The sequence below is a fragment of the Penaeus vannamei genome, chromosome 31, assembly GCF_042767895.1.
Source record: "Penaeus vannamei isolate JL-2024 chromosome 31, ASM4276789v1, whole genome shotgun sequence".
NCBI classification, from domain to species: Eukaryota; Metazoa; Arthropoda; class Malacostraca; order Decapoda; family Penaeidae; genus Penaeus; species Penaeus vannamei.
The window spans coordinates 28,830,224-28,842,173 of record NC_091579.1 but is presented as its reverse complement, the minus strand read 5'-3'; the positions used below and the strand labels follow the sequence as shown (position 1 = coordinate 28,842,173).

The following is an 11,950-nucleotide window of genomic DNA, read 5'->3' as shown; positions in this document are numbered from 1 at the left end:
TTTTTAAATATATTTGATATCAAATATTAGACTTATTTATCCTATCGCCTTTAGGAGGCTGCCCGAGATTTGCCCAATTTCCCCCCCCTTGTAGTCTTTGAATGGCAACCGAACGATGTGAATAAACGGACCCAGTTGAACCACGAGCCGAGCGTTGTGATTGGTCGCCGCGATCGCCTCGTGCCTCCTGATTGGTCGCTCCGGATATCCCCTGCGCCCTGATTGGTCGATCGAGTTTAAATCTCCCGCTTGCGATCCTCGAGCTTCTCACAACAACTCGGAGAACAGTGTGGCGTGACGAGTGGCGACTGTATTTGGCTTTCTTTCGGAAAACCTGGGCCCAAAAGTGGATGTGCAATGTTCCCCAAGGCCAAGATAAAGAGGTTCAACGAGGAAGTAGGTGAGTGGCTCTCTCAAATCTCTTTAGGGCGGAGGAAACGAGAGAAATGGAAGGGAAATAACCGGAACTCAAGCCTGGTGAGCTGGATTTTAAACCTCGGCTTGCTCTCGCTCGCTTGCTCTGTGCCCATTTTTGCATTATTTTTTATTTCTCGCTTATTATTATCGGTCAGTGTTCCTCGTGTTGATGAGGAGTGCATTTAGGTAATTTTCTGTGCATTTATCAACACATTCATGAAATAAACAATGAATTTCAATCAAACACGTAATTTGAGAGAACCTTTAATTCGTCTGCAGTCGAAATATCTTTCATTATCGGTCTGAATTAAAGAATAAAATCGTGTGAAAGGATGCATAGGCTTGATAATTCAGACAAATAATGGTTTGATCTAAACTGGCTTTCCCCCATAGCATCAAAAGGCATCTCCTGTATTGTGAATTTCGTCAGAATACTGTTCATACATTTTACGGCATTTTAAGGCGAATTTTGTCAGAGAATCTATTGTTCATATATTTTAAGGCATGTCCTGTATTAAGAATTTCGTCAGAATCTATTGTTCATACATTTTAATGCATGTCCTGTAATGAGAATTTTGTCAGAGAATCTAGGCCTATTGTTCATGCTTTCTAAGGCTTGTCCTGTATTGAGAATTTTGTCAGAGAATCTATTGTTCGTACATTTTAACGCATCTCCTGTATTAAGAATTTTGTCAGAATCTATTGTTCATACATTTTAACGCAGGTATGGTATTGCTAAATTTGGTAGAGAATCTAGGCCTATTGTTCATACATTTTAATGCTTGTCCTGTATTGCGAATTTTGTGAGAATCTACGCATATTCATACATATAAACGCATGTCCTGTATTGCAAATTTTGTCAGAGAATCTACTTTTCATCCATTTGGAATAATTTTCACACAGCCTTGAATTGGAAGCAAATTTTTACGTTTAATGGATAGAATGAACAAAAATAATAAACTTTGGTAATTTTCTTCCATGGTATTACTTCTGCAACTTTATAGAAAAAATTACCGTACATTTTAGCCATTAAGTAAATAGAACGGTTATGATTTATATGTGTATTCCATATGATATCTGTTTTGTGTTTCTGTAGTTTGCGATGAAAGCTTTTTAATGCATTTGGATTCAAGTGCCACCTATTTTTTTTATAGCATGGTGACTAACTTCAACCCTTTCTCTTTCATTTTTTTCCTCATTTAAAACATGCCATTCTAATATGCAACAAGTAATCTTGAGTGGATCCAAAATATTTGTTATCGTAAATATTAAGTTTCCTGTATATATCGCTTAGTTAGCAATGAATATTGGATTAATAAGTAGCCCAAACCAGGCAGGATTAAATTATGGTAACAGTTTGAGTGGATTAATATAGTCTAATTGATGTTTTATTCAGTATTTTTATAGTAAAAGATCATATATAATCAACTTGGTTTTTCATGAGTTTAGGTTTATATCTGGTCTATATCACTCAGGTTTTTGAACTGCAGTGTAATAATTAGGGAACACAATCTTGTTTTGTTGCCTTTAAGAACATTACTGTATCATGTCCCTGTGGAAGAACGTAATAGCTGAATATAGTAATTATAGCCTCACCAAAGAGTATGTTAGGTACAGTATCACACAAATGTTAAACTCTCCTTTGAATTAAGGTGATCACTTTAGGTACAAAAGGCAAAAAAATGTGGCAAAGTATGTGTATCTGTTAGAATAAATAACCTATCAAAAATCCAGTAATGGCCTATGTCTCTCCTGATCTTGCTCTGAGGTGTTTTCTCAAATTTTAATGCTTCAATGTTTAAAATTGTTGGAATGGATTGGCTGTTCATGCTCTCTTAAGGCATGTATTTTTGAAAGACACCACAGCCCTACATGAGCAATGTGAAATATTACTTTAATATCCTGATTGAGTCATTTGTTTGTGTTTCTGTAGTGCCAGAAAGATTCATGTATAAGATATTCCAGATGAAGATGAATGGATAGTGTGTGATTCATTTGTTTTTTTCAGCTTTTTAATTTATTGGTTTACATACTAAAAGCTTTCATAAGTAGCCATATAGAGTATTACAGGAGAAAGAAAACAACAGTATTACATATACAGCATAAAAAATAAGTAGATAAAACAAATACAAAGTTGCTTAGTAACTCTTACTGATATGAATTGATAAATTATTTTAGGTTGTGCTCCTCCTCCAACAAAATACAACCCGAAAATTGACAAGAGCGCGGGAGCTGCTGTGACCCTAACCAGATCTGAGAGGTGGAAGGATAGTAAAGATGTAAGTATTCCTATTTAAATTTAGCACTTGAGTGGGTTCCCTCTAGTGGTAGGAGCCAGAGTTGTGTGAGAGTCTTGCCTCTCTCCAAGGTCATCAACTTCAAAAGATCCTGTTTAGCTCAACACCGGTGCTTTAAAATGGAGTGTTGGAATTTCAGGCGGACAAAAGTACGTAGCAAGCAAGCATACTTTTGTGAATTTTTCAGGTGAATATAGGTTTGCATGCAGCGGTGCTAGGTGAAGGTTTCTATGTATTTTCAATGGGATAGAAAGAGGTAATGAATTGGGGAAAGGCAAAATCAGACCAGTAGTTGTACTTGTCATGCATGTTTTTTATTTCTTAAAGTGTTGCCATATGTCAAAAGATTTCTTTCTCTGAAGATTTTGTAATAAAACCATATGTGTAATTTAATACTGATGCTAAATTTAAGAGTTTCATGTACTAAAAGGTTAAAGTTATATCCAGAGGGAATTCTCTCCAAATGTCATGTGTTATACTGGCATCTATACACATGAAATGACACATACACACATGTATATATTCACTTGCATACATACATATAATATATATATATAATATATATATATATATATATATATATATATATATATATATATATATATATATATATAATATATATATATATATATATATATATATATATATATATATATATATATATATTATAACACTTGATTTCTGTGTCAATGCAAAGGGGTAAGAATGATCTGGAAAGTTCTGCCTTTTTAGTAGAATTTTCTTAAGATTCCAAAGTTCTATTCTCTTTCAAATTTGATATCTAGGCTTCTGTCTAGGTCACTAACTGTATAAAAATGTCTTCAAGTATGTATACAGATCTTTAATAATAAATTCAGTAGTCCCATTACTCTCAAACTGCCAGTCTGCCTTAATGATATTAACTAGAAACTATTTGTCTGCTTGATGTAAGTGCTGATGTGTGTAACATTGGTCTGTTGCAGGTCACACCAGGACCTGGAGCTTATTGCTCTCAGGGTAACTCCCCCAGCCAGAAGAGATCTACATCGTCATCCCGGCTCAATTCATCAACATGTTCCAGCGGTTCATCTGTGTCAGGAGGCGGGGTGTTTCTCAGTGTAAGATATACTTGTCTTTTGAATTGTACTTGTGAATGATTAATCTCGTATTATTTTTGGATTACTGAAGCCCACTTTCAGTGATATATTGAATATATCACTTCCTTTTACTACTACTGAATCTGGGGTTATTAAAGAATAAAAGAATGTTTACCTTTTCAGCTCCCTCCATTGTCGAGAGTGTTAATGTGAAACATGTCCTTGCGTTGGTGTCTAAACATTTGGATGTAATTATATATTTTTTTCCTTCACTTTTTTACAGCCACCAAAACACACACGACTCTCCCGCTCTGCCTCTGCAAAGTCTGTACATGGCAGATTGGTAGACAAAGATCCTCGAGGGGATGAGCTACAAGATCAAATTCGAGAGCTTATGCAGGAAAGAGATAGAATGAAGACTCTTATATCCCAGCTAGAAGAGCAGTAAGTTTCATTTCATAGCCTTTACATAATCTTATTTTCTCTGTACTATCATGATTCTGCGATAACTTTTAACCATTAGCAGAAACGGCTTAGTTTTAGAAAATGTAAATAATTTTCAGGTTATAAGAAAATACTCTTAAGTTGATTATTTCCCTTTATTACAGGCTGATGACGTTAAATAACAAAATTACTGCAAGTGAAATTAATGAAACTGAACACGAAAAACTAAAAAAGTAAGTAATCACTTTATTTTATATTTCTGTAGTTTGCATGTACTAGATACATTTTATGATGCCACTATAGTACTAATTTGTGCTTAAAAGATCAATATTTAGTTGTATCTAAAGATGCTTCAAGTTCCTAAAATATTTTTTCAACTTGTCATATTCATTTGAAAAGAATGTTCCTAATATCATTGTTAAAGCTATTTGAAATCACAATATTGACTAGTTTTTGGTTCATACATTCAACTACCTGATGATTGTAAATATCTTGGCATTATGCGTTACCAGTTGTAACACTTGTTCTTCTGTGTATAGGTTTGCATATCTGGATATAAAATGTGAGTAAATAGACACTAAAAGCTCATTCCTGTAATTAATATATATCTATGGGTTCTTGAAACAGTTATTACAATATTCTGATGTTTTAACACATTATGATAGTGAATAGTTTAGTAAGTTACATTATTCTTTGAATTTGTTTGCTTTAATATTTGTCCTGATAAATTGGGGAGGAAAAATGGTGAAGGGCATATTGTAATTGTATGTCGGTTAATGATGAACATCTACAATGTTAGTTTTACTTGTTAGATTATGCATGAATCTTGCATGAACAGCACATGATAATTTGAAGTGGATTAGACTTTACACTCTAGAACATTTTTTTCCCTCCATTACTCTTTTGGGGGAAGTGTATTGATTGATTGATTTTTTCCGCCTTCTAACTGCATGTATTCTAATTCTCAGGGAGAAAGGTGATCTGGAGTTGAAAATTTCAAAACTTCGTGAAAGTGAGGAGGAGGTCTTGCAGTTAAAACAACAGAATGAGGAACTGAAAGTATTGTTAGGTAATATATATTAATTTTTTGTAGATTTAGATGTTTGTTTATATTATGATATTGCAGTTTGTATGAATCTGAATATTACTTTGACTATGTCTCATATATATATATATGTATTTTTTTCCCCCTTGGAATAGAAAGTGGTAATGGAGATAAAGGAGAGGAAGTTATGAAATTAAATGATCAGATTCAGGTAATCAGAAAAGAATTGACTGAATCTCAGCATATGATTTCACGTTTGACGGATGAACGGTCAGGACTCCAACTGCAATTGAGGCAGCTAGAGGTGTGCTTACATTTATTTGTAAATGAACTTTAGAATACTATTGAGCATGTTTGGACAGCATGGGCTTAATATTTTTAATTTGCTAGTATGTACTATACTATGATATTCCTTTTCTAATCTTCGACTTAGTGTGTACTGCTTTGCTTGTTATAGTTTAACTGTTTAACTTTATTTCAATAGGAGTCGGCAGAGCAAAAATCTCTCTCTGAAGAGGAAGTTCAAAACCTCAAGGAGCAGATAGACCACCTGACTCTCCTAAGGGATAACCTTGAAGCATCCGTCATGGTGAAGGATGACTTAATAGCAGAACTACAACTGCAATTAGATGAAGTGGTGGTCGAAGGGCAGAGTTTCCATGACCAGATGGAGCTTTATAGGGCAAAGGCAGAGCAACTGGAGGAAGAGGTAAGAAAATTTTGTTGTTATCAAATAGGAGGCATTTGCTGCGGTCTGCAAATGTTTGGAGTTGAGAATTACAGTTTGGAATATAAATGAACCAGATTTTACAGCCTGTATATTAATAAGTGTATATTATTTAATAGGTTCAAAACAGCTTTGTAGAACGTGATGATGCAGAAAATCGGGTACGGGACATTGTAGCCAAATATGAAGCTCTGATCAAGGACCAGGTGGAAGAGAGAGAGATGAACAAAGAAATACTTGCCAAGAAGGATATTGAAATTGAACTTTTAAATGGTAGCCTTGCTAACCTTAATGTGAAGGTAATTATTGTATTTTACTTGTTTCTGCTCTCTTTTTTATTGTTTCTATCTGTTTATTTTTATCCTTCCTTTGTCCCACAGTCCTACCTTAAATTTTTTTCTGGAACCCATTGGTGTTAGGAACATGCATGTCCATCATGCTTTTGTTTTTTCTTTCCTTATGTCTTTATTATTATTTTTCTTTCTTTTTCTATCTTTCTTTATTTTTTTCTTTTTTTCTTTCTTTCTCAGTTACCATTGTTAATGCTTTTACAATCATTTATATTGTCCTTGTTACTAGTGCTACTACAAATATTATTAATAGCATGGGTCTTATAAATGCTGATAATATTGCTGTTATGTTGTTCAGAAAATTTAAGCAGTAAAATTGATTAGTTCTAGTAGGCTTGACAAATGACTCCTCGGTGACTACACAGACTCAGTCGTCTGTGTAAGAAGTCAGCAGTGCATTATGTCAAAACTTTCCTTATCATATTATATGTATTTCCTTTATTTTATAGGTTACAGAATATGAAAAGACTATTTCTTCCCTGCAAGAAGAAGTAAGTGAAAGAAAGAGCAAGATTTCCTGCCTTGAAACCACTGTTTCTGACCTAAGTATGATGACGAAGGAAAAGGAATTCATGGAATCTATGTTGGAAGAGGAGCTTAATCAAAGAGCACAAGAGGTAAGCCGGTAACTAATGTTTAACTCAATTTATTTAGCTTTTCTGAAAAGAATATAGAAAATAATTATCTGAAAATAAAATTCCATCCCACTTTCTATGTTTTTACAGTAATCAGTTCACAATGTCGTGTTTTGTGTTTGTATATGCAAGTGTATATATATATAACCATAATTCCAGGTAAACAAACTAGAACAAAGTATTCGAGAAGTTGAAACAAAGCTTGATGAAGTTAACAAAGAGAAGGAGAGTGTGGTAGCAACGCTTGAGGCAGAAAGGAAGCGAACAGCAGAGCTAAATGAGAGAATTAAGCATCTAGAAGTGCAGATAAAGGAAAAAGAGGTTGTCCAGCAGTTCCTAGAAAAAGAAATTGCATCACGAGAGGCAGAGGTAGATAAACCATCTTATTTTTATTTTTTGTGCTTTACAGACCTTATTATATAATTATCATATACTAAGGTCATTCCTGTTTCTACAAGCAGTAGTATAGTTTAATGATTGTAATCTCATCAGTAGGCAGTTTGAATCTAGTTTAATTTTATACCATAATTATTAACTGAATGTCACAGGTTTCAGAGTCATCCACAAAAATTAAAACTTTAGAAGAAGATCTTGAAACTGCACGTCAAGTAGCTCTGGATCTCCAGCAAGATGCAGAAGTTCAACTCAATCAAGTTCTTACACTGAAGGCAACTATCAGTGCAAAGGATTATGATATTGAGGCCAAAGAAGAGCTTATTACAACATTGAAGAATGAGGTAAAATTAATTAGCATTTAAGTGATAATTCTTTTAAATGACAGATAAGATACTTCAAGAGGCTTAGTTGATATTTTATGTCCTTTGGGATCTGTTCTCTATATTTAGAAGGATTCTTTCCTAAACTCTTGAAGCAAAATGGCTGTATTTAATGCAGAGTAATCTTGTATTGAGAATGATAACATTGTCATTAATTTCAGGTTAGTCAAAAGCTCAATGAAACCAGCATTTTGCAAGGACAAGTAGAGCAACAAAGTAATGAAACCACTAAGATTGAGGAGCAGTTAAAAGCCAAGGAAACACAGGTTTGTATTTTTAATAGTAGTAGTAGATGTAGCAGCATAACTTTATATGTTTTTAATGCCCAGCAAATAGCAAAATAGCTGTTATGTATTTTTAAAATCTAAAATATTTTCATCATCCAAACAGATTCAGAAATTGGATGAAGAGCTGACATCTGTAAAAGCTGCCCTTCAGTCCCGTGAAGAATCCTTAGCAAATTTGGAAAGTAAAGCAACTCAGCTGGAAGATAATAATCATCAATTAGAAGAGAAGGTGGTGGAACTCATGGCTGAGATTAGCGACAGGGAGGCTGAACATATAGCGAGGTATGCAGAAAGATTTTCTGTTTGGTCCAGTAATTCATTGTTTTTTATTTTGAAAATTTGTTTGATACCAGTTAGATACCAGTTTAACTCTCTATTTTTGTGATATGCCATTTTCTTCTGAATATATGCAAAAATAATAAACTAACGGTGACTAATAATAGATTCATTGAAGTTTGGAATACTAAAATTGTCTATATGTATTCCACCATATTTTATTCTATTTATTTATCTATTTTTATTTTTATTTTCTTATTATTTTTTTATTTATTATTATTATTTTTTGTGTGTGAAACAAACTAAACCAAAAGTATTTTACAGGGTGAATAGGATACAAAATGACCTTGATGATTTGGGCATCAAATATTCAGAATCTTTGTTGGAACATGAGGCTACACGCAGAGCACTTACCCAAACTTCAGAAGAGCTGGAAAGGGAGAATCTTCTTCGTATGGCTTCGGAGAGAGATATCCAGACCTTAAAAGAAGAACTTGGCCATTATAAAGAAGAGCATAAAACCATGGAACTCAACTTGAAGGATCTGGTGCAAAAGTATACCAACCTGGAAGATGCTCTTGGTGAGTTCAGTTATGAGGCTTACTGTACAGTATATTGACATTGCTAAACCTACTGTCAGGCAAGTCATTTTCAAAAAAGAAATTGTTAAATCAAAGGTACTGAATTCAAACTTAGAGCAAAGACCATTTATAAAATGATGTCCTTGTCTGGTGAATTAATACTAAAGATTAAGTCCAGATATTATAAGCAAGTCTTCACAGATCCTTGGCAGAGCTAAAGTATCCCATACAAGATTTCTTTTTATGAAGTTGAGAGTATATTTGTAAATTTGGGAACTTGAAAAAAAAAACTTCATTTGTATTTGATTGTTTTATACTTACACCACTTCTCTTTGCTTTTTATTCCTCTCTTTTTCTTGTTGCTTACTTTAACCACCTTTTACAGCATGTGAGGAGGCTGAAAATAGAGATCTAGAGGACCGGTTGGAACGAGAAGTCAAAAATGCCCAAGAGGCTGCAGCAACAGCTGAGAAGGAAATTTCCAGCCTTCAGACCTCAAATGAAGGATTTTGCACACAGATAACTCAACTAAAGGTGAGATATTGGAACTTTTACTTGTAAATTCTGAAAATGTCTTTCTCATATGCATTTTTTGCTTTTGAATTGTATATTTGATTTTGATTTGATCCTTCCCCTCAATTTTTAGATTGACATGAGAAAGAAATCTCAAGCAGTAGTGGAGATGCAGCAGTGTATTGAAGCCCTACGGGAGGAAAAGCAGCACCTGACAACCCTTCGTGACAATCTGGAAACTACCGTAGAAACCAAAGAAGACTCCATTGCTCAGTTACATCTTCAAATGTCGACCCTAGAGAGAGAAATGGAAGAGGAGCGAGTAACTCTGAGGTCAAGAATTGCCGACCTAGAGAACCACTTGAAGGAGACTGAAGACCACCTCAATAACTATAAAACAAAGGTAAGTAGAGACTACTACTTGTTCATGCTTAATCCATGTATTTGATTTACATATAATTAATATTTTTGGCTTTTTTTCTTTTCTTTCCTTTATAATTGATGAGATAGTTATTATCAAAATGGTAAAATTATAGAGCTTGTAGTTACAATGTACATGTTTTTTACATAGGTAACAGACTTGGAAGATCAAGTATCTTACCTTGAGGACGAGAAGTTGAAACTGACCAAGTCCTATGAGAAACAGCTAGAAGAAAAATCTTCCTCAGCAACCCAGGCTGCTACAGAATTAGTGGAATTAAAGAAAACTTATGAAGGTTATGAAGACCAACTAAAAAATCTTCAGGTATGAGTGTTGAAATTATATGGTTTGCTATAGTCTGTGTGATTTTTACATTTGTGGCATTTACTGCAGATTATTTTGTTCTTGCTAACAATACTTTCTTACACTTGTTTATTTATTTTATTAATAGACTTCACTTGTGGAAAAGACCAACGAGGTAGATGAACTGAAGGAGAAGTATTTTGCAACAAGTCGAACATTAGAATCCCATCAGGAAGAAATGAAGGCATTAGAAACCAGTCTGGGCAGATCCAAGCAGGAAGTTGAAGGCATGAATAAAACATTGTCGTCAAAGGACAGCATGTTAGATGATCTTAACACTACCTTGGGAAGCAAACGTGAAGAAATTCAGTCACTATATAAGGTTGGTTTGTATAAGTAGTATGGTAGGACTATGCAGTGTATGAGAAAATGATAACTTAGTGAAGAGGAAGTAGCAATAGATGATCCAGTTTTAAAGTTTTTTAATATATATTAATATGGATTTCTATTTTTGTAACAGAGCCTTGAGGAGAAACAGTCAGCACTTGTGAAATGTGAGACTCGCATTCAACAGCTGGAAGAGAATGAGGAAAAACTTGCCCAAGACAAAGAAGAGGCTGCTCTTACTATATCAACTCTGAAGGAGTCCCTTGATAACACCAAAAAACGTTTATCCAGGTACTGACCCTTCAGCGTTTAAAAAAATTACTGCTCTGATATGTAAAATAACCTGTATTCTAGTAATGTCACACACTTCCTTTGGTACCAGGTAATAGGAGAAAAATTATTGCTTTACAGACTGGAGATTGTACACAAAGAGGAGAAGGAAGCTGAAGTGTCAAGGGTAACTTCTACCTTAGAAGTTGATATTAAAGAACTGAGAGATACAAATGGAGAACTGCTTGAAGAGTTGAATTCCTGGAAAAACAAATTCCAACATCTTGAGAAGATGATTGAACCATTCAGAGTAAGTATGTTTGAAAAAAGATAGGAATTGGAGAGAACTTTTACATAAATTCGTAATAGCAAAGCCATTTTTTGTTGTCTGTATGTTTTTATGCCATTATTTATTTCACTATACTTTCAGGAACAATTGGATGCCTATGAGGTGGAAAAGGCTAGTCTACTGTCTCGTAGCTCAGCAGCAAAGGAGGAGGTTGATAAGCTAAGCAAGCAGTATGCCACACTCCTGGGTCACCAGAATCATAAACAGAAGATCCAGCATGTACTTAAGCTCAAAACTGAGAATAATGAACTGCGTGAAGTAAGTGTGGTACTTTTTTTTTTATCTAGTCTTAAAGAACATCTGATTGTTAGGAGATGAGAGGACCCAATCTGTCACAGCTCAAACATGAGAATAAAAAATTGGGTGAAGTGTGGTACTTTTTTATGTAGTCTAAAAGAATACCTGATCGTTAGGAAAGGAGGAGCTAGTCTCTCAGATATGAAGGTTTTTTGTAATATATCATTATATTCATCTGTGACATTATCTGTATTTAGTGTGAAGTAGAGGTAAAGGATGGCTCTAGCTGGTATGAAAAGGACTACATTTTAAGAAAGGAAAAAAAAAGAAATTAATGAACTTGAAAAGTGTTAAACAGTAATTCTTACCTTCATATAATAAAAAGTTTGGCTTGTAGGTTACACAGTAGATTTTCTCTTAGGCTTGTTATAAAAATGTAAAAAATTGAAAATAGAAAAAAAAAGAAACTGTATAGTTTAGTATTAATTGCAAAAAATCAAAGTATATTACTTTATGCATAATGTAATACTGTTAGATGATACCATTTTATTCAAATCTA

General features: G+C 34.0%; 1 protein-coding gene across 2 annotated transcripts in view; it reads left to right on the top strand.

Annotated features, from left to right (window-relative positions):
- Window positions 1-241: 241 nt before the first annotated feature.
- Window positions 242-11,950, top strand: part of LOC113816415 (restin homolog) — a 12,462-nt gene continuing 753 nt past the window's right edge. Inside the window, exons 1-22 of one of the 2 annotated variants that reach the window (XM_027368489.2) lie at window positions 242-400; window positions 2,596-2,696; window positions 3,677-3,811; window positions 4,074-4,234; window positions 4,399-4,467; window positions 5,203-5,303; window positions 5,435-5,583; window positions 5,764-5,988; window positions 6,126-6,305; window positions 6,806-6,973; window positions 7,151-7,360; window positions 7,540-7,728; window positions 7,929-8,033; window positions 8,158-8,336; window positions 8,655-8,911; window positions 9,297-9,445; window positions 9,558-9,827; window positions 9,996-10,169; window positions 10,297-10,530; window positions 10,669-10,826; window positions 10,947-11,115; window positions 11,236-11,412. In XM_027368489.2, coding sequence (XP_027224290.2) covers window positions 358-400; window positions 2,596-2,696; window positions 3,677-3,811; window positions 4,074-4,234; window positions 4,399-4,467; window positions 5,203-5,303; window positions 5,435-5,583; window positions 5,764-5,988; window positions 6,126-6,305; window positions 6,806-6,973; window positions 7,151-7,360; window positions 7,540-7,728; window positions 7,929-8,033; window positions 8,158-8,336; window positions 8,655-8,911; window positions 9,297-9,445; window positions 9,558-9,827; window positions 9,996-10,169; window positions 10,297-10,530; window positions 10,669-10,826; window positions 10,947-11,115; window positions 11,236-11,412 — 3,603 coding nt within the window. In that variant the 5' untranslated portion in view covers window positions 242-357. Of the gene's footprint in view, window positions 401-2,595; window positions 2,697-2,744; window positions 2,864-3,676; window positions 3,812-4,073; window positions 4,235-4,398; window positions 4,468-5,202; window positions 5,304-5,434; window positions 5,584-5,763; window positions 5,989-6,125; window positions 6,306-6,805; window positions 6,974-7,150; window positions 7,361-7,539; window positions 7,729-7,928; window positions 8,034-8,157; window positions 8,337-8,654; window positions 8,912-9,296; window positions 9,446-9,557; window positions 9,828-9,995; window positions 10,170-10,296; window positions 10,531-10,668; window positions 10,827-10,946; window positions 11,116-11,235; window positions 11,413-11,950 lie in introns of those variants that run through there. The other variant, XM_070144049.1, reaches the window with a different exon arrangement.